The sequence below is a fragment of the Malurus melanocephalus genome, unplaced genomic scaffold (assembly GCF_030028575.1).
Source record: "Malurus melanocephalus ecotype Western Australia unplaced genomic scaffold, MMel_1.1 scaffold_343, whole genome shotgun sequence".
NCBI lineage: Eukaryota > Metazoa > Chordata > Aves > Passeriformes > Maluridae > Malurus > Malurus melanocephalus.
Window position 1 is genome coordinate 767,870 of NW_026623575.1, and position 19,632 is coordinate 787,501.

The 19,632-nt window shown below is 40.0% G+C and overlaps 1 protein-coding gene across 2 annotated transcripts in view; it reads left to right on the top strand.

Annotated features, from left to right (window-relative positions):
• Positions 1-19,632, top strand: part of WDR33 (WD repeat domain 33) — a 68,548-nt gene that overhangs the window by 42,810 nt on the left and 6,106 nt on the right. The window contains exons 8-19 of one of the 2 annotated variants that reach the window (XM_057378164.1): positions 6,930-7,056; positions 7,616-7,770; positions 7,888-7,966; positions 8,473-8,583; positions 9,341-9,435; positions 9,653-9,661; positions 10,318-10,404; positions 10,628-10,767; positions 11,112-11,264; positions 11,647-12,693; positions 16,859-16,961; positions 17,245-17,707. In XM_057378164.1, the coding sequence (XP_057234147.1) occupies positions 6,930-7,056; positions 7,616-7,770; positions 7,888-7,966; positions 8,473-8,583; positions 9,341-9,435; positions 9,653-9,661; positions 10,318-10,404; positions 10,628-10,767; positions 11,112-11,264; positions 11,647-12,693; positions 16,859-16,961; positions 17,245-17,707 (2,569 nt within the window). Of the gene's footprint in view, positions 1-6,929; positions 7,057-7,615; positions 7,771-7,887; positions 7,967-8,472; positions 8,584-9,340; positions 9,436-9,652; positions 9,981-10,317; positions 10,405-10,627; positions 10,768-11,111; positions 11,265-11,646; positions 12,694-16,858; positions 16,962-17,244; positions 17,708-19,632 lie in introns of those variants that run through there. The other variant, XM_057378163.1, reaches the window with a different exon arrangement.

The window sequence follows — 19,632 nt, forward strand, 5'->3', positions numbered from 1 at the left end:
AATTGAAGTTTAATAATGACTTTTTAATTAGAAATAATGACTGCTGTATTGCAGTAAAGCATTGTGCTGCGTCTAAAGCATTATAACGAAGGTGATCTCTCTGTGACAGAGATGCTCTTAATGATCTAAATAGGTGATTAAGTGCATAAAATTGGTGGTAAGTTAAAATATCTGGAAGTTGGTTAAGGAAAATTTGCGACATTTTAGCAATATTTTATATACTAAAATAACTTAGTATTGATAATTATCTGTGGTCAATCTAGATAGAATCTTAACTGTATCTTATGATTAGAAATTGTGAAACATGCATATTTAATTGATTTTTTTGGTTCTCACTGAGAGAATGTTAAACAGCTCTTGACACATTCTGGTCTCAGACTTTTGTCATGATATGTTTTACAGCRTAAATAACCTGATTGGGTGTAGCTAGTGATAACGCTCAAAAATAAATACAGGAGTCAGAAAAAAGAAAATATGTCTTAAAGAAAAGGTATCTTTAGTAGATTTCAGCATGAATATACTCAATGACTAAAAACCATAGACCTGACACCATGAATCTAAACTAGCAAGCATCCTCAGCTGTGTGATTTTTGKTACTGTTCAAAACAATTCAATTCAGCTTTGGGAGTTGCTCAGCTTCAGTGAATTGAAGAATTTAAACAATCCCTCTCAGTTTAATGTGTGCATAGGTAAAGACTTAACCCTTCAGGAYCAATTCCCCCCACCCACTGGAACTTGGGTGCTTTTCTTCCCCTTGCTGTGAGGAGCCCTTACAGAAGATACCATCACTGAATTTCCACAGATGTAAAGAATTCAGATCATTACTTGCCTTTACTGGTAATTACATGTAATATAACAACTTTTATTCATTATTCTTTACAGTGCCTTTGCCATTACCAAGATGTGTAAACACACAACTAATGTTAAATTTAAACTTTTTTTTGCTAGTTTGTTAGGGTCTTGTAGAATTCAAACTGTTCACTAAGTGGTAGAAGTTTGGGACTAGCACATAAAAATTCTAAACTCATTTATGGAAACACTGATACCTCTTTTGGGTAATCTTGGGAAAAATAATTTGTTTACCCACACCTGTTTCATTAGTGTTTATAGTGATTATAATTGTTTCTTCTGATTTCACRCCTGATTAACTGTCCTCTTACAAGAACTTTTATCTGGGAAGAAATYATGATTGTAGATGTATAAAAAAAGAAAATTATTTGTAAAGTTTTAAACTTAGGTAAAGATTAATTATGTCCCATTCTGTTACTGGTTCAGTGTAATACTGATTACCTAAATGACATCTCCTGCAGGTAGAWTAAAATAGCAGTCTCTCTCCTGTCTCTCTAGATAACAAGTTTAATAACCTAGAAGRGAGCTAGGGAAAGACTGAGCCAACAAAGGACAGTAAAATGTGTCTTTATGGACGGAAGTCTGAAACTATGGTGGGAGGCATTATTCTTAATCCAGTGAAGACTGAAAGGAGCTTTTCCTCTAATTTATTATGCAGCAACCTCCCACATTATGCTAAAAAGCACCAGGATGCTGTGTGTCTGTAGGGGAGGGTTTCTGTGGGGTATTCATTCTTGAATTGGGGAAGAGGAAGTGCAGGAGCTCCTAGGACACCTCTTGGATGAGTATAGTTCACCTAACTCGATAGGGTAAAGAACATTAAACTACTGGGATTAAATATATTCCTGCTCTTACTGCTGACCTGATCAGTGGGATCAAGAACAGTGTCCAGGTTCTTCCAGTGTGAGGTGTTCAGTTCCTTGGTGATCTGTACGTGGAAATAGGGAATTGCTGGGGAGTGGGTAACTGTCAGGTAACACTTCAAAAAGCTTCTCATAAAAATGGAACAAGCAGGTTAATCCAATTTGCCTGATAGGCTGGAAGCAAATAGTAAATTCTAAGGGAATTATGTAGAAAACGGAATTCCTTTCTGCTGACATGGTTGTTCCCATTATCTTTGACTTGCAGGCCTCTTTGCTGTCCCTTCTTCCTTGCCCTCTCTTTTTTGGGGGTGGAGAACATGAGCTTGGTTGTCTCACTAAGATGCAATGCTTCTTTGCACATCCCGTGGAAATAATCCTCTGCAAAGGCCCTGCTCTTTGAGAGGTGTGGTAGTGTTTTTTGGGGATGCCAAGTGCAGGAAGGTGAATGGCAGTGTGTGGTGATAAAAAGGCTTTGATCTGACCAAGCCAAGAGGGGGATACACAACTATTGACTCCCTATTTAGAACAGTGTAAGAGAACCACGTGTCTTAAAAAAATAAATCCAAATATAATTCTGTCTGAATGAGAAACAGTATCATTGCAGTTAAATGGTTATGTTAATTCTTTTAAATAGAAATAGTTATAAATATCCATTTTCTTTGGARCATGGGTGTTAAAATTTAAAGATGCCTTAAGACTGTCATCTCATTATTGTGYATACATTCACATAATTGGTGAGAAGGATTTTACAATAGCATCTAGATATTTTATCATCTAGATATGTTATCATCTAGAAGTTTTACAGTATCATCTATAAAATTGTCTTTGCATTTATGTGCCTTCAGAATGGGGCACATCCCATGGGKAAAGAATATAAAACAGGAAAGTTACGCTGCAGCAATAAACCTGATATATCTATAATTGCTATACTCAGTGGCATTATAAAATATATGGATATCTTATAGACTAATATAGACACAGTGATTCAAACCAACTCTCTCTGTGGACTATATTTAGAAAGTCATAAATGCATAAATTAGTGTGAGAAGGAAAAGAGTGATGTCCTTTAATTATGGCTACTTTTTCAGACTTGTGACATGCTTGATTTGATCAAATACCATTACACACAATCTTATTATAGCTTGTTATGCTTTTCATAGCCAGGATTTCTGTTCAGTGTCTTCTAAAAAACAACCCTTCAAAGAAGTTGGCTAGAAATACTAACAATCAGTATTTTAATTAAGAGGACTAAGGGTACTCAAAACATTGATTGTGCATATGAAAGATAATAGTAGGGAACTGCCTTTGTATCTGAGCTTTTTAAAGGTGCTATATATGCCTGCCTTTGTTTTTCTGCAWTTTTTTTAAATGGTTGGGAAAAGTTGTAGTAAGTAAATCTGACAGGTGTTAGTATATGGATTTGTGCTCAGATACTCACTCCTGATTTTAAATGAGTTTCTCAAAAATCTTTGCTTTCAGTCTTTCATTTTAGTTGGTTTATGGGCCTTCCATTGCCACAACTCCTACACAGTTCACACATTTAAATTAATTTATCCATGAAGCATCTCTGTAAGATAGGAAATTGCTATAAGGTCTGTGCAAAGGAATAARAGTTGTTCAGAGAGGAATTCTCACCCTGGAGCTTCGATCATAGAGGCAGATATGTGTGTGACTGTTGAAATTACTGAGCAAATGCTGTCGTCAGCAAATAGGGAATGTAAACTGCAGAGATTTRCATGAATTAGGGTTTTCTGAGCTTGGATTTGGTGACAAGGGGGTTTTGTACCAGAGGAGAGGCTGATTCCCAACACTGAGAACTGAAACAACTGTGAAATAAAATCCACGAGGTGGCTTTTTCTCTGGAATGTTATTTTAAATGTATTTTCTGCATCATCTGTCTCATTATAGATAGTAGTGTGCAAATCTATCAGCAGAAAGAAGGAAAAGCAATATACGTCACTTGCTTCCATTTTCAAAGAAATTAAGAAAGGTCTGATTAGATGATGTTATTCAGTTATTTTGGTTATGTAAGTGTTCTGAGTTAATTCATCCCTTGGGAATAGTTTATTGAAAGCATGTTTGTTATAGGGAAAAATTTATTTTCTCTTGAGAAAGTTTCATTGCATTAGGAACTTTAAGTGTGTGATGATCCCATTCCTGCAGAGCTTTGGCTGAGATGGCTCTGTTGAGGGCAGGATGCATCACTGGTTAGATTAGGAAGGAGAGTCCCCATTTTCCCCTCTGCTGCCATAATCCAGAGTACACAGATCGCAAGAGTGCTCTCTGCAGGAAATGCCAGTTATCTGCTTAACCATMTAAAGATTATAAGGATTATGTTTTTAAATATTGTAAGTTTCTTCTGATGCCCATGGACAATATTAATGTGCTGATAGCCAAAAGCCTTTTGTTCAGTACTCAGTATCTGCTCTGGTTACAAGTTCTGAGTGTSCTGACATCTGCCACTTCTCAGCTCTGTGCTATTGGCCTGATAGCAAATACCAAACCTGGCTCTCAGGATCCTGTCAGCCCAGTGCTCTCTGTCACTGCCTCTCCCTTTTCCAGCCTTCGAAAGGGTGAGTGCTTCCATGGCTCTSGTTAAGATTGCCCATCCCAAGCCTTATTTTTCTCAGAGTACAYATTTGTATTTGGGCTGGCTTAACTCAAGAACAGCCTAAACAAGTCCTTGCACAGGATGAGCCATCACGCAGAGATGGCCTTTCACCAGCATCACTTGTTTTCTGGATGCAATGTTTTCCATCAGGCAGAGTTAGCCCTGCGTYTCCCTGTGCTTTTCCATTGCTAATTGTCTTTATTTCAGGAGCAGCAAGGCCAGTGTCATTCCAGTCCATGCACGTAACAGTTTTCTATCGTTTTGATGGGCTTTGTTTATTTCATATTTATGATTGTAGTCAAATATTTTAGTCTGAACACATTTTCATATGGTTCAATCAGTTATTAACTGTAATGGAGTGTTTTTCCATAAGGGCCTGGTTTTGCCCTTGAATTAAAATCTGTTTTTCCCTGGGGACTGCATGATAGCARCTACCCACAGAATATCCTGAGTTGGAGATTCGCAAGCGTTGATTCCCCTCCGCTGTGGAGGAGGAGTGCTTTCTCCCTTATTCCTGACTGAATTGTTCCTTTCAAATAAACACAGGAAAACAAGGTTTGTTCGGCATTCAGCTTTATGTTTTAATTAAGAGGTTTGTTCAGAGCAAGTGCAGAAAGACAGTGCCTGTCATTTCTTTCTGCATTAGCAATGTCAGAGAGAAGGGAAGCACTGYATCTCAGAGTGCCTGTCTGTTGTTAGCCCAGACCCCCAGCACACATGGTTGGTCTTGGCAGCTTGAGGATCTTGTTCTTCCCTGAAGCTATRCATATTCCAAAGACAATTCTGCCTGCTGTGGCTGGGGAGGAGTTGGGTTCCATATTGTCAGTCAGTTCTTACAGTTGTTCCCATACACTTAGCAAAGCTGTATTCGTTTCTTCTTTGGTCAAGAACCTCTTCCCTGTCTGTCCTTTTCTCCAGAGAGGAGGAGAGTTCCACTCACTTGAGAGTGTGCTTCTGTGTGTTATCCATCTCCTTCTAAGATGCAAGCATATTGCTTATTCTGCTGCCAAAAGATTTTTGCTTTCTATATATTTTTTCATATATTCATAGCTCTATAGACTGTTGTTGTACAGTTATATTGTTTCTTCACTAACATTCAGTACTTTTCCAGTATTTTGTTAGACAAAACAGTCCTGGAATCCTGTTCTAATCTTGCAGCTTCAAGCAAGAAGAGCCGAGGCCATTTTTCCTACTTTCCCATGTGTGTAGACATAAACAAGGAGGGGCTAAAAGAAGGGGGGGAGGCTTCAGTAGGAGTGGAACCAAGGGGGGTATTCATTAAATGTACTTCTAATTGGGGATTCTTGTCAATTATGATAATTTACTAAACTTATGGAAGTTCTGTAGGCCTATATCACATGTGCATTCTGCTGTGCATTTTGCCATATGTGCRCCTGAAGGATCCTTCAATAAATGGTAATGGTTTTTATCTTTGCAATCTTGTTTGGCTTTTGATTTCAGGGTTGATGAAAGCATCAATTCTAATTTGGTTTTTCTGTGGTCTCAGGAAAGTTTCAACTGGTGCTTATTTTTAATGTCTTGTTCAAGTATGGTCTGTATAAAGACAGCTTGTGCTCCTTGAAGTTCTGTGTCCCACTGTGCAGCAAAGCAGTCTGTGTGGGAGCTGTGTGATCTGATGGGAATCCTTAGCCTTTCCTGGAGAATGCTCCCATTCTTCCATGCTGTTTATGACTGCAGTGCCTTCATGCTGCAGGCAGACCCTTCTTTCTCAAATTGCTTTTCTCTTCAGTTACTGAATGCAGCCTCACTTTCTGGGATGGACTGTTACTGTTGGCCCTGCCTTGAAGTGGGTTGGTGTGGAAAGAGACTGGAGAAATAAATTATTTTTAATTCTTCTCTGAATTCCAGTAGTTAACCTCAAAAACCTCATTTTGTCATGCCATCAGGAACAGGTTTTTCTTTTTGATGCATTTTAACTCATCTGAACAGCATTGATTCTCTGTCAAGGTCAGTCAGTCAATTTAAAAAGGAAATTATATCACAAGGGTCTTTCTCTGCTAACTCTTAAGCATTGGAAAAACCTGAATCCCTCTAAACTGATAAGAGATCTCATCTCATAAGGTTTTTTTTCATCATAGACTAATTTAGTTTTCAGATTCATTATTTAATTTCTTTGCTTATTTTCTGACAGGACAGCATAAGGATAGTACTGATAAGATAGGATCAAATAGKTATTTGCTTTTTATTTCTACAGTTTTTCACTGTAATTGAAGTGTCACAGAGTCATTTTACCTCACCACCTCCATGTAAATGCTTCATCAGTGTTACATTTAAAATASTGTGAAATTAAATAGGGCCAAAGGCTAAAGAAAAGGCTAATTTGAACAGAAACTTCTTAGATAATTTTTCCAGTGAGCTTGATTTGAGGGCATAATCTGAGGAGAAGATGCTCCCATTAATTAGTGGGAAGGAAAACCAGCTAAACAACCCGGTGGAAGAGTTCTTAGTTTGTGTTTTGTAGCCTGTGCTCTGTAATATTTTTCATTCAGTGTTACATCAGTTACAAGGTGTGCACCCTGTAATTTTTAAGTGTCTTTTCAGTGACTGTGAAATSTCAGAATGGACAATTTTTATCTCGTTAACAGGACATGGAGCAGATGTGAAATGTGTTGACTGGCATCCAACAAAGGGATTAGTTGTTTCAGGAAGCAAAGATAGCCAACAGCCCATCAAGTTCTGGGATCCAAAGACTGGCCAGAGCCTTGCCACCCTGTAAGTTCTTACCCATAGACTTTTGCTCAAATATAAGCTGACTTTATAAAATAATTTTTCTTAATTCCCCTCGTAGCTCTTTTCCTCACACCTTTTCAGCCATACAGTTGCTTCAAACACAAAGCTAGTGCTTTAGCTGTGCCAGAAAATCTAGAGGTTAGATGAAGACAAGTTRTACTTGGAAAATGGAGACTTTAACATTCCTTATTTGAATTTACTTGGTCTTTCACAGACAACCTAGTCACACAGTTCTCATTCAGACTGAGATACAGAAAAAGAATGAGATGTTTAATGTGGCTGATAAAGTCTTATACTGCAATAGAAACATGCACACTGACAGGATAATGTCTCATTGAATGCCACCAGTTGCTCTGAAGTACAAAAGACAAGGATCAAAGCATAGGGCCTTTGCACAGAAAGCCCCAATGTTCTCTTTAGGAGCCTGAACTGYCTTATTATTGACCCAAATATTTGTGACTGGCAAATGACACCTTTTTATCTGTGTCTGAGAAATCAGTTTCAGGACAAACAACCTGTTTCTGTTTCTCTCTGCTTGCAGACATGCTCATAAAAACACAGTGATGGAGGTGAAACTGAATCTCAATGGCAACTGGCTGCTGACAGCTTCTCGAGACCATCTCTGTAAGCTCTTCGACATCCGTAACCTGAAAGAAGAGCTTCAGGTCTTCAGGGGTCATAAGAAAGAGGCCACAGGTCAGAATTTGTTATTTGGATAGTTACTATTAAGCTTGGATTAAAAATTAAAATTATTCCCATTGATTAGAAATCCTGGTATTATACCTTCTGATCATGGCTTACTGTGTGTTTCAGCTGTGGCCTGGCATCCTGTTCACGAAGGGCTGTTTGCCAGTGGAGGATCTGATGGGTCCTTGTTGTTCTGGCATGTTGGGTATGTGGCATTTCCATCAGCACACTGGAAATATGTTGGTCACTTGTGCAAGTTGTTAGACTAAACACAAAATACCTCTTTCCCCCTTTGAATCTGTATTTAAYCTGCATATTTATGATACAGTTTTTCTCTGTACTTGAGGAATTTGTTAAAATGCTTCATTTATGAAGTTTTCCTGTAGAAATGTGCTTTAAGGGTACAATTGCTTGCACAAACCCACCCATGTGTTGAGATGGCAATGAATGTGGAAACTCCTAGTTTCTTARAACTTGTTCTGAGGTGCTGTAATTATTTTGTTTCTAAATATACAGTTATAAATCCCTTCATTACTGAGCTGCCCTATTAAAAACCACTGGGAGCAACCAGTTCACCCAGTAGAAAAACAATAGAGGCTTAAGTTTGACAAAGCATGGGKTAGAGGATGAACAACAACTGAATAGCAAATTTTTCTGTTGCAGCTGTAGGAGATACTTAGCTGTGTATTTTTATTTTTTTTAATGCATCAGGGTTGAGAAGGAGGTTGGTGGAATGGAAATGGCCCATGAAGGAATGATCTGGAGTCTGGCATGGCATCCCCTCGGACACATTCTGTGTTCAGGCTCAAATGATCACACCAGGTAATTTCAAGTATTTAAAGAAAAGKTCTAAGGAAATGTAATGTCTGATGGAAACTAGAATGGTGCTTGGCATCAGTGAATAGATTGGAATGGTTCTTACACACAGCCAGTGGCCAAAGCAGAGACACAAACTTACATTAATAGGAAGCACCAGGTGGCACTGACCTTTTACATTACAAGGCAGAGTCTAAACTGTCCTTCATCTAAGGAAGCCTTAAAAAATATTACAACTGTGGTTTGTGGGAGCTTTTAAATCCACTGAAGAAATGTTTAAAAAACACTTCTTGTAACTTCTTGCTGAAAAAATACTCTTACCTCCATGGCAGTTTTTCTTGTAGATCGTCTGCTGGTCATGTCTTTTCACATTGCAGATATGTTCAGAGGCTGTAGTTTGTGTTTTTAGCTTGGACATGCTATAAATGTAGTGCATTTTACAAACGTAAATTTTTGTGGGAGCATGTGTATATGAGGAGTATATTTGAGCAAGAGGGTTTTGGAATGGACTAGAATTTTTTTCTTCAGGATCTGATACTGTACTTACTTAGTACAATAGGACTTAGTACTTACACTTTGATGTATCTTCTAACTTGTAACTATGTAATTTATTACAATAGCCATTGAATTTTTTATTTTTGGTTTGAAGCTCATACCATGTATTCAGATCTAGAGCTGAACTTGATTTAGTAAGAGTTGAATAGGTTAAACGTTGTTAATACTTTTGACCCTTTAATGAGATCATATAACTTCCTTTTGACAGCAAGTTTTGGACTAGAAATCGGCCTGGAGATAAAATGCGAGATCGTTACAACCTGAACCTGCTGCCTGGGATGTCAGAGGATGGTGTGGAATATGGTAAGGCACTTTTCCTCWATATGGAAGGAAGAGGATTGGGGTCAGCACCCAGCCTAGGTCATTAGCTGCCACTTTTGGGTAAGGTGAGGAAGCAGAATTGTAGCATTGGTCACYACTTAGGCAAAAATTACTTTTCCTAAGGATGATTTTACTATCTATGTTATCAGTGATCATCATTCCAACAATGTTTTTTTTTTTTGTTTGTTTGTTTCCACAGCTCCAGGAGGTAAGACCAGCTCTGTCAATCATAGGAAGGAGGTTTGGCTCTCCCTYTGGCAATTTCTGCAGTTTACTTTTCTTTCTGAAAACTTCATCTGTCTTCACGGCTTCCCACAGTCCTGAACCTCAACAGRAAAAACTTTCAAGTTATTSAATTCTACCAAAACYTTTAAACTTTACTCCTCTCTTAAGGATTTATCCTAATAATTTTAGGCTGCTCAGGATTGCCCGGCTCGATGATGTGCCTCAGCCACCTTTAGTTGCATCTGTTTCTTCAGATTTTTTATTATTTGTTCTTTTTTGGGGGTGGGATTAAAATGCACCACTTTAATATAATTTRATTTTTAAAATATATAGATTTGTTATAACAAAAATGGGACAGTTATAGATTATTATTTCTTTTTCTGAGCTTCTACCCTAAACACAACTTTTCTGAAAGAACCTAGTTTCTAACCTTTTGGGGTGTATTTATGATTCTGAACTTGCAGCCTTTTATTACCCTGTAATTCATGTATGAAACTAAATTGTGACCCACCAGTTGTAAAATATGTATTTACWATTGGAATATGACTAATGATAAAAGCATGTGAGAATCCAAAGGGATAAAATGGTAATATAAAGAAAAATTTTCCAAGTATGAATATGTGGGGTGTTTTTCTCTAGATGATCTGGAGCCCAACAGCCTGGCAGTTATTCCTGGGATGGGAATACCTGAACAATTGAAAATAGCCATGGAGCAGGAGCAAATGGGTAAGTGATAGCTGTGGGGAAGCATTCTCCTGAGCAATCCAGATACTGTATGACTTATTTTCCGTTCTTTTCATATTCTTTGGGAGTACAGATGGTTTTTTATAAAGTTCTGTGTTGTGCATATTTGCCAYGTGAAGGATGAGCTGAAAACCTCTGTGAAAAAAATAAAGGATCTTTCTGTAAGCGTGTATTGCTCTGACTYTTTGTTTCCCTGGTGCCAAAGGGAAAGATGAGTCCAATGACATTGAAATGACAATCCCAGGACTGGATTGGGGAATGGAGGAAGTAATGCAAAAGGACCAAAAGAAAGTGCCACAGAAAAAAGTTCCCTATGCAAAGCCAATACCAGCACAGTTTCAGCAGGTAAGTACTTGATACAGAGGGGCCACAATAACATCTTACTTTCCCAACTTCAAACAGTGTGTGTCTTTTGAAATATTTTGGATTTTCAGTATCAGCTCCTCTGTATTAGCACCTGATGCAATTTACCACAGTAGCTAGTTTAATTACTATTTAAACATAAAATATTTGGTTAAATACTTTGTGTGTGTACCTGGGAAGAAGTTACAAGATATTTATTCAGCATTGTTTTTAGCGTCCAAGTATCCATCCTACAAAATGTTTCAGCATTATCCTTTCTCATTGCAGCAGTTTGTTGCATGCATGTTGGTCTGCAGAATTAATCTTCTGTTTCCTAATCTTGACAGGCATGGATGCAAAATAAAGTTCCTTTGCCTCCCCCACCTGAGCCATTGAATGATAGAAAGGAGGATATTAAGCTGGAGGAGAAAAAGAAATCACAGGCAGAGATTGAGCAGGAAATGGCAGCACTTCAATACACAAACCCACAGCTCTTGGAGGTATGTGTGGAAACACAGTTATTGGCAAGTTTGCTGTAGTCCTGTCTGTGATAGATTTGGATTTCAGCACTAAAGTGAGCAGTTTCCTTCAGCAGTTTCATCCATTTGGCTGTTTGCACCTTTTTACAAAAAGACATCTAATTGAACAGGATATTGCCCTTAATGGGTGATGATGTGAAATCCTYGGTGAGGCCCCCACATCTCAGTTAACTGGTCCTGATCTGTGGATCTCTTCAGTTTGTAATTTCTCTTTAGTWAGTTATTTCTGTTAATTACAAGAAAAGTATTCTTAAATTCCTGTGAAATGGGATGACTGCTTCTGATTTTCAGTTGTAACATATTTCTGTGCTTAGTTGATTTTCTGGGTCTTTTCTTCTGACAGCAATTGAAGATTGAGAGACTCGCACAAAAGCAAGCTGAGCAAGTGCAGCCACCACCCCCAGGAGGATCTCTCCATGGACCCCAGCCTTTCCCAGGGCAAGGCCCRATGTCACAGATGCCTCAAGGGTTTCAGCAGCCCCTTCCACCTCAGCAGATGCCAATGAATATGCCTCAGATGGGACCTCCTGGTCCACAAGGACAATTCAGACCTCCAGGACCCCAAGGACAGATGGGACCTCAAGGTCCACTACACCAAGGAGCTGGAGGTCCCCAAGGGTTTATGGGACCACAAGGACCTCCAGGCCCCCAAGGGCCTCCACAAGGAATGCCACGGCCTCAGGATTTACATGGACACCAAGGAATGCAGAGACATCCGGGCCCTCACGGGCCAATGGGGCCCCCAGGTCCACAGGGTAATGCTGGCCCACAGGGACACTTGGGACCTCAGGGCCTGCCTGGGTCTCAGACTCATTTGGGACCACAGGGTCCACCCGGCCCACAAGGTCACTTGGGTCCTCAGGGTCCCCCTGGAGGTCAAGGAATGCAGGGGCCACCTGGTCCACGAGGAATGCAAGGACCTCTTCCTCACGGCATGCAAGGAGCTCCGGGATCTCAAGGGATGCAGGGCCCTATATCTCAAGGGCCTTTGATGGGACTTAATCCAAGAGGGATGCAGGGTCCACCAGGACCCAGAGATAACCAGGGACCTAATCCGCAAGGGATGATGATGGGTCATCCACAAGAAATGAGAGGTCCTCATATGCAAAGTGGTTTACTAGGACACGGTCCCCAGGAGATGCGGGGCCTTCAGGGACCCCCGCCCCAAGGTACWATGCTGGGACCGCCACAAGAACTGCGGGGGCCACCTGGTCCCCAGGGCCAGCAGGGACCTCCACAAGGCTCTTTAGTGGGGCCTCAAGGAAACATGCAAGGACCTCAGGGACAGCCGAACCCTTCGAGGGGGCCGCACCCTTCGCAGGGCCCTCTGCCCTTCCAGCAGCAGAAAACACCTYTGTTGGGTGACGGGCCTCGTCCCCCCTTCAATCAGGTACGTGGTGGTCTTGGTAACAAGGGCATTTGTAAGAATGTGGGAATGGTGACTGTCTGCAGTAGSAATGCACAGCAGGAGCTGAGGGAATGGAGGTCGGGTGTTCCTTGCAGGACTGAGGCCTCAGGAAAACCGAGGTGATAATAAAAAGCGTTACAGAGCTTGGAAACAGCAGAGGGTGTCCCTGCCCATGGCAGGGGCATTGGAAATAGATGATCTTTAAGGTCRCTTCCAACCCAAACCAGTGATRAATCTATGACATGTAACTGGAAAAGAGATTATTGGGAATAGCAGTACAGAAACCAGTCTGCTATGAAAATATGTAACCTTCAGAGAAACTCCTCTTTTTCCTTCTTTTTTTCTTTTTTTTTTTATTAAAAGATACTGAACTGTCTTAAGTGGGGTATTTTCTGGGGAACAGACAAGCATTAATAGCACTAATAAAAGTCAAATTTAAAGAAGCCGAACATAAGAGAAGTAATTTGTATTAATTAAAGCAAGGTACTGCCAACTCTCAGTGGTCCAGAGTAGTCAATTTGAACTATGGGATGCATTTACCATAGATGCTGACACACCTGGAATCAGCTTCGCTCTGGTGGCCCTTCACAGTTCCCTCTGGGTGCAGAGGAAWACAGAGGGACACAGCTGTCCTGTTTCCTGCCTTTAGCCACCTCTGCTTCCCCAAGCACAAGTTCAGAGGCAGCACTGTCCAATATTCACTCCTTGGTGCTCCATTTGCCGAAAAGCAAGAGAGGGARCACAGGGATGGGATGGGTTTGTGCCCAGCTCTAGTGGGGTGAGCACTGAGCAGGGCCTGGATTGTGCTGACAGCCGGGAGCTGTCCCTGTGCCCTGCTTCCTCTGCATCAGCTTCAGCTCAGCAGGATCCTGGGCACAGCTGACCTGGAGTGCTGGACAGACACAGCCCTTGATTCCACAGGAGTCAAGTCAGGCTTTGGTAGGTCTGGTTTGGCACCAGCTGGAGCCTGCTCTGCCCTCTGCAGCACTTTCATTTTCTGCTTTACTACACTTCACACAAGGCGCTCTGTGGTTACTGCCTCTCCAAGTTCCTAGCTGGATAGCACCAGTTCTGTACTTCAAATTTGTCTCAGTTTCTTCAGTTCTAGGTGAATTTTGAAGGGAGGGTTTGGAAAAAATATCTACTTCTTTTTTTTTTTTAAGTGTGGTGTTTTATAACCAGAATTGTTTCTTTTAGACCTGCACTCAATAGTTTCAGTCAAAGCTTTAGATATTTAGAGTACTTAGTGTGTACTCCAGCACCAATCACAGTGACAAACTGAATATTCAAATGAGCTTCAGCTCAGGGATTCTTTTTCAGATTGAAGCAGAGAAGCCTACAAATTGTGGGTTTATTTGAATTGTTTTTCCTTACTAATAAATAATAATTCCCTCCAGAAGTCTGTTAATGTGCCGCTATTGCTGAGATTTCAAAAGTATCCAAGTTATGCAAACAAATGTTGGTTCCACAGCTATATAACTTAAACCAGCAGAGTTATTTCTTGCTGCTATCTCAGGGAGACAGATTTTTCTGCTTTGAGAATAATCACCATGTTTGTGAAGKGCTGTCCTTGTCTGCCCTTGCTGCTGGCACCGTTCAGGATTCAGGAGGGTGCTTTTGGCAGGTGGCTGGTTATTTTCAATGAATGCTGCTATCCTGAAGGCTTTTACAGACACTAAAAAAATGRCATAGTGAGGTATTCTACACCATTCTTCCTTGTGCACCTTTAGTRTGGTAATGGCTTTTAAAAATTGAAATACTTGAACATTCATAATGTCAGGTTTTGCTCCATTTTACATCTTTGTAATATGAATATAGCAGTAGTTCCTGTTTAAAAAGGCCCATCTGTGATATTTTTTAAAAAAACAGTAGGCTTTAGTTTGTTTTGTGTTCTGAATTTGGCATTTTTCTTCTATTAACTTGTACCAATCACATGTCTTCCTTTTCAGTAGCAGRAGTGTGTGAATATCTGCTTTGTCAAGGGCTTGTGACATGAATACAGAACATTTCTAGATCATTGTAAGATTTAGTCTCCATGTAAGATATCACTGTTACCTGCACCAGCTGGATACTGGAAGCAGAGCTTTGCTAGGATACACAAGGCTATTTACAGCTTTTTTTACCTCTTTCTGAGCTCTGCATATTTTTTTCAGTTTCAAGCCCAGTTTAAGGCCTGGAATGAATTTTAAAACAAAAATCACATGAAAATGGAGAGTTAGGGCTCCGTGTTCCCAGCTTGGCAATGGTTTGTTTGCGATAAAGATTTCTGCTAAGTAGAGTTATTTACTGAGTGCTAAAAACTGCTGCTTTAGTTAAACACCAGCAGCATAAATGGAAGGAGTTGCATAAAATTTATTTGAAGCAAGCATATGCTAAGTATATGGGAAATCGTGGAACTCCAGCAAGGTTTTGGTCAGGAACAGTAAATCACTGTGATAGCTGGCTCTTACCCAGTCAGGGGATGGATTTGTTCTGGATTCAAGTCAGCACTCCATCACTAGGAAAGTATTTTTGGGAWTTTTTTTGATTTTTTTWAATGAGGATTGAGCCAGATCTTTTATGTTGCTTTTTTTTCAACGTTCTTCCAAAATTACTCAATGCAAATATGATGTTTGTAGTATATATTTGTGTGCTTTCTTGTGTTTATCACCTACATTGCAGTTGAATATAAATGTTAAATTAAAAATTATATTTCAAGATACGATGGGGAAAATTCACAAGTAAACTTCCTGCTTTCTTTGCAATCAATGAAAAAAAAGGTAGTGTTTCTCCAAAATCAGTTTAGAGCATTAAAATTATTTAACCTTGTTTCATGGGGAAGTGAAGCACTAAAGTGTAGTTATGACCCTGTGGTGTGGTGGAGTACAGATCTTTAAGTATTTCCAGACTACCTGCAGTCTGGAAGGGTTTTAACAAGTCATTATGAAGGCCAAGTCGAAATCTTGCACACTAGATGTGTCTAGGAAAAAATTACATGTTTAGGGTTTTCTGGTCATGGTTTGGGGGAGATTTAGTTCTTTGGTTATATCAGCATAAGAATGTTTTGTATAACAATCCTGCAGCTTTCAGCTCTGTCTGGTTCATATTTTTATTTTTGGATTTCATAGCTATAGTATAAATTCTGTACATACCCCTTTTCAGTTCCAGTCAAGCACAAACCCCAAATGATGACTTTTTGTGAGGCCTTTGCTGTTTAAAGGCACATTCAGACCATCATCTGAACAGTTTTCCAAGCAGTGTTCACCATAACAGCTCCAGTGTAAATTTGGTACCTGTAGAAATCTTTCATGTATCTGTGACAGCAGCTGAATTTAAAGAACTTTATTTTATCCTTTAAAAAAAAAAAAAAAAAAAAAAAAAAAAAAAAGATTAAAAAAAAATTAAGACACTTTATTTTTTCTTTGGGATCACATAAAGTACACAAACTCGGCCCAGTGTACTTCTTCTGCTTGAGGAATGAGGTGACTGTGGCTCCTGCCTTTAGCCTTGTCAGTGCTGAAAATTCCCTTAACAGCTTGTTTCTTGGTGTTTACCCAAGGGTTAGCACTTTTTTTTAACCCTAAAATGAAGAAAAACAATCTTTGCCATAATGTTAAAAATGGAACTCATGTAATTCCATGTTAACTCACAGAGGTTTAGAGAAAAGGTTCTCTTATGGCCCTGTTGTTGTGCCCCCATCCCAACATTCTTGATACTTATTTTTGTATATATATTTTCTCTTTTTTGTTCATGTCCAAATGAAATCTTTGGTCTGTGCGGCTCCTTAACTGCATATAAATCAATACCTGGTATTTTTCAAACAAATATACATACTTTCCTCATCTAGAGGAATGGAATATTTGTATAGAACACTCAATAAATTCAGTAGATTCTTACAGAATATTCATACTCAGGAAGAATATGAGTTTGTAACAGGTTAAATGGGAATACCTGAAATGCTGTTTCCTATAAAATGGTGTTTCTCAATGACTGAAGCATTACTAATGTGAATGTCTGAAAAATGATGCTGAAACCATTGGAACATGAGCTGTTTCTGTTGTASAGCCTATGCAGGCTTCATGGAAAGAAAATGGTTCTGCACTCTTAAGAAATTTTTAACTGCTCACACATGGCAATTCATGTGGCTTTTCTTCTTACATGCTCACAGGATGGACAGAACCCAGGTCCTCCTCCATTGATACCAGGGCTGGGGCAGCAAGGAGGACAAGGTCGTCTTGGCCCTCACAACCAAGGGCCTGGTCTTAATAAAGGTAATTAAAGATTTTTGTCTGTTCTTCTTTGAGTCAGTCTCCTCAATGAGGGGCTGTCCCAGTGCAGTGCACCCAGAGAGAAATCCCTGGAGCACAGTGCAGCACCTTGGCTGAGAGAAAAGCTTCCAGATGTGGGCTGGAAGACACAGGAAAAATTTTCCAAAAAATACCATTTAACGGGGAATGTGTCACATATGCTTTGCAGAACTGTATAGACTAAAGCATCCTCAAGTGATTTACAGAACGTTACAGAAACCTGCTGTGATTGTTTTTTTCCCTCAAGGTGACAGCCGTGGTCCACCAAACCATCACCTGGGGCCGCTGTCAGACCGGCGACACGAGCAGAACAGCGGCGGCCCCGAGCACGGGCCTGACAGGGGCTTGTTTCGAGGTGGCCAGGACTGGAGTGATGGCAGAGACAGCAGGGGCATGCCAGACAGACGAGGACCTCACCCCGATTTCCACGATGACTTTGATCGACCCGATGATTTCCGCGATGATTTCCACCCGGATAAGAGATTTGGCCACCGGTTACGAGAGTTCGAGGGGAGAGGAGGCCCGCCGTTGCAAGATGAGAAATGGAGACGAGGTGGACCTGGGCCTCCCTTTCCTCCTGATCACAGGGAATTTGAAGGAGGTGGTTCAAACCGTGGGCCTCCTGGTGCTTGGGAAGGACGGAGACCTTCAGATGACAGATACCCACGGGATCCTGAGGATGCACGCTTCCGAGGAAGACGAGATGAGAGGTAAGAATAACTCTATTTCTCTTTCTTGGGTTAAAGGGTAAATGGAGGGAACTCTTTTATTCCTGGTTTCCTTTTCATTAAGGAGTCTATCTGTTTCAGATTTATAAACTGGAAACCTATAAGGAAATGAAAACTCTAATATACCTGAGTATAGAGTCCATAAAAATCATTCAGTAATAGAAGAAAACTTGAAAAATGGTCATTGTACACAGCAGCTTCCGTGTCTTTAAACAGTAAGTAAAGAGAAGGGGRAAAAGTTTATAGAGAAGATCCAGTGACACAGGATGAAGATTTGAGACCGTTTTGATGAAAATTGAGAGGAGACTTAAAGGTTAAAATGACAAACTTTTGAACACTAGAAGTGGATTTTGAGATTCTGTCTCCAGTCACAAACTGCAGCATGACTGTAGAGACTGTAGGATGAGATGCAATGCCCCTGTAAGGAGCAGGAACAGTGATCTGACTGCCAGATAGAAGGGACAGAGTTACAGCATCTGTTGGACTGTCAAGACTATTTTTCATGCGTTTGCTTGTAGAAATTTTATTTCTCTTTCTGACTTAATTTCTTAATGCCAAGTGAAGAACTCAAAAATAATCTGATTTACAGCAATGTCTTTGTCATTGCTCACAATCTCCGAATAAATCACAAAKGGATAAATTTGCTTTTAGTTACCAATGTAAGTATGGAGGAATTAATGCTGTCTCTGAGATTAACTGTCAGCAAAATTGCTCCAGATTTATGCTAGTTTAATTAAGTGAAATTTGGCCTCCAAGGTCTAAGCCTCTCACTGACCACCAACTCGATATGTATAAGAAAATGTGCTTGTACAAATATGCTGTGGTCTCCACATAATGTGAATTTTGTGTGTTTTAGTTGCCTTTTTAATCATTTTCTTACATTCCTTTTACTTTGCATCTATACAGCTCTTCTTTTAGCTATTTTCTACCTAGCTCTGTAAGATGTACCTTCCCTTTTGTGTGAAGAGTATGAAAAGAAATGAACAGTAACTAAAAGAAGGTAACAATAAAAGCCATTTTTAAAAAGTAAAGCCAGAGAGAATCCAGTTGGATGGTCCAGTGGTCCAATGGTCTGCATCACAGAACTCTAAAAGACACAGCAGACAACACTTTTAGAAGCTTAATAGAGATTTTCAGATCTTATATTGAAAATGCTTAGGGACTGGAAAATATTTTACTATAGTCCTGATTTTTAAAAGGTTTCAGGAAGGGAAACAAGAWCCTTGTGACCTGCAAATCTGACTTTTGAACTAAGAATATTTTATTTATCAGAGTACAAGTGTGTTTGCCCAGAGAGTTTGAAATGAAATAGCACAGGGCTTTAAAAGGCTCATTGTGCTTGTAAATTTGATGATTTCCTTGGAATGAAGGTGAACTAGGTGCCATTTACTGCAGATGCTGTGGTGGACTTAATCCCAACCACTTGTTTAGCTGACTTGGTTTGAAATTGAGATTGTAACTGGTTTGATCAAGCATGAGAGGCAAATGTGTGTATGTGTGTTTCTCTCTAATTTCCCATCCTTTTCATCCCTGTCCTGTTCTTACTCTACCTGTGCATATCAACATGATGCTTCTACTGCAGAGACCTGCCTCTTCCTGCCTGCTTATCTGCACAGTGTGTAGTTGTGTACAGTAAGGTCCTAGGCCTCGGGGAAGAACATCTGAGAGCAGTCAAACAGGAACTGAACCCGATGCAAGGCAGGGGTTTATGTGTGACTGGTATGAAAAGGCAAATAAGGATATCCATAACACAATGTTAGGAGCTGTGGCTATGTCAGGCATAGGTATGGTAGATTTCCAAACTCAACTGTGTCCATGAGTTGCCCAGAAGAAATAGGAAAGGCCCTGTTCTTGCAGCCCTGGGGCCTTGTGTTGAAAATCTTGGTAATTTCCAAGTTAAGTCAAAT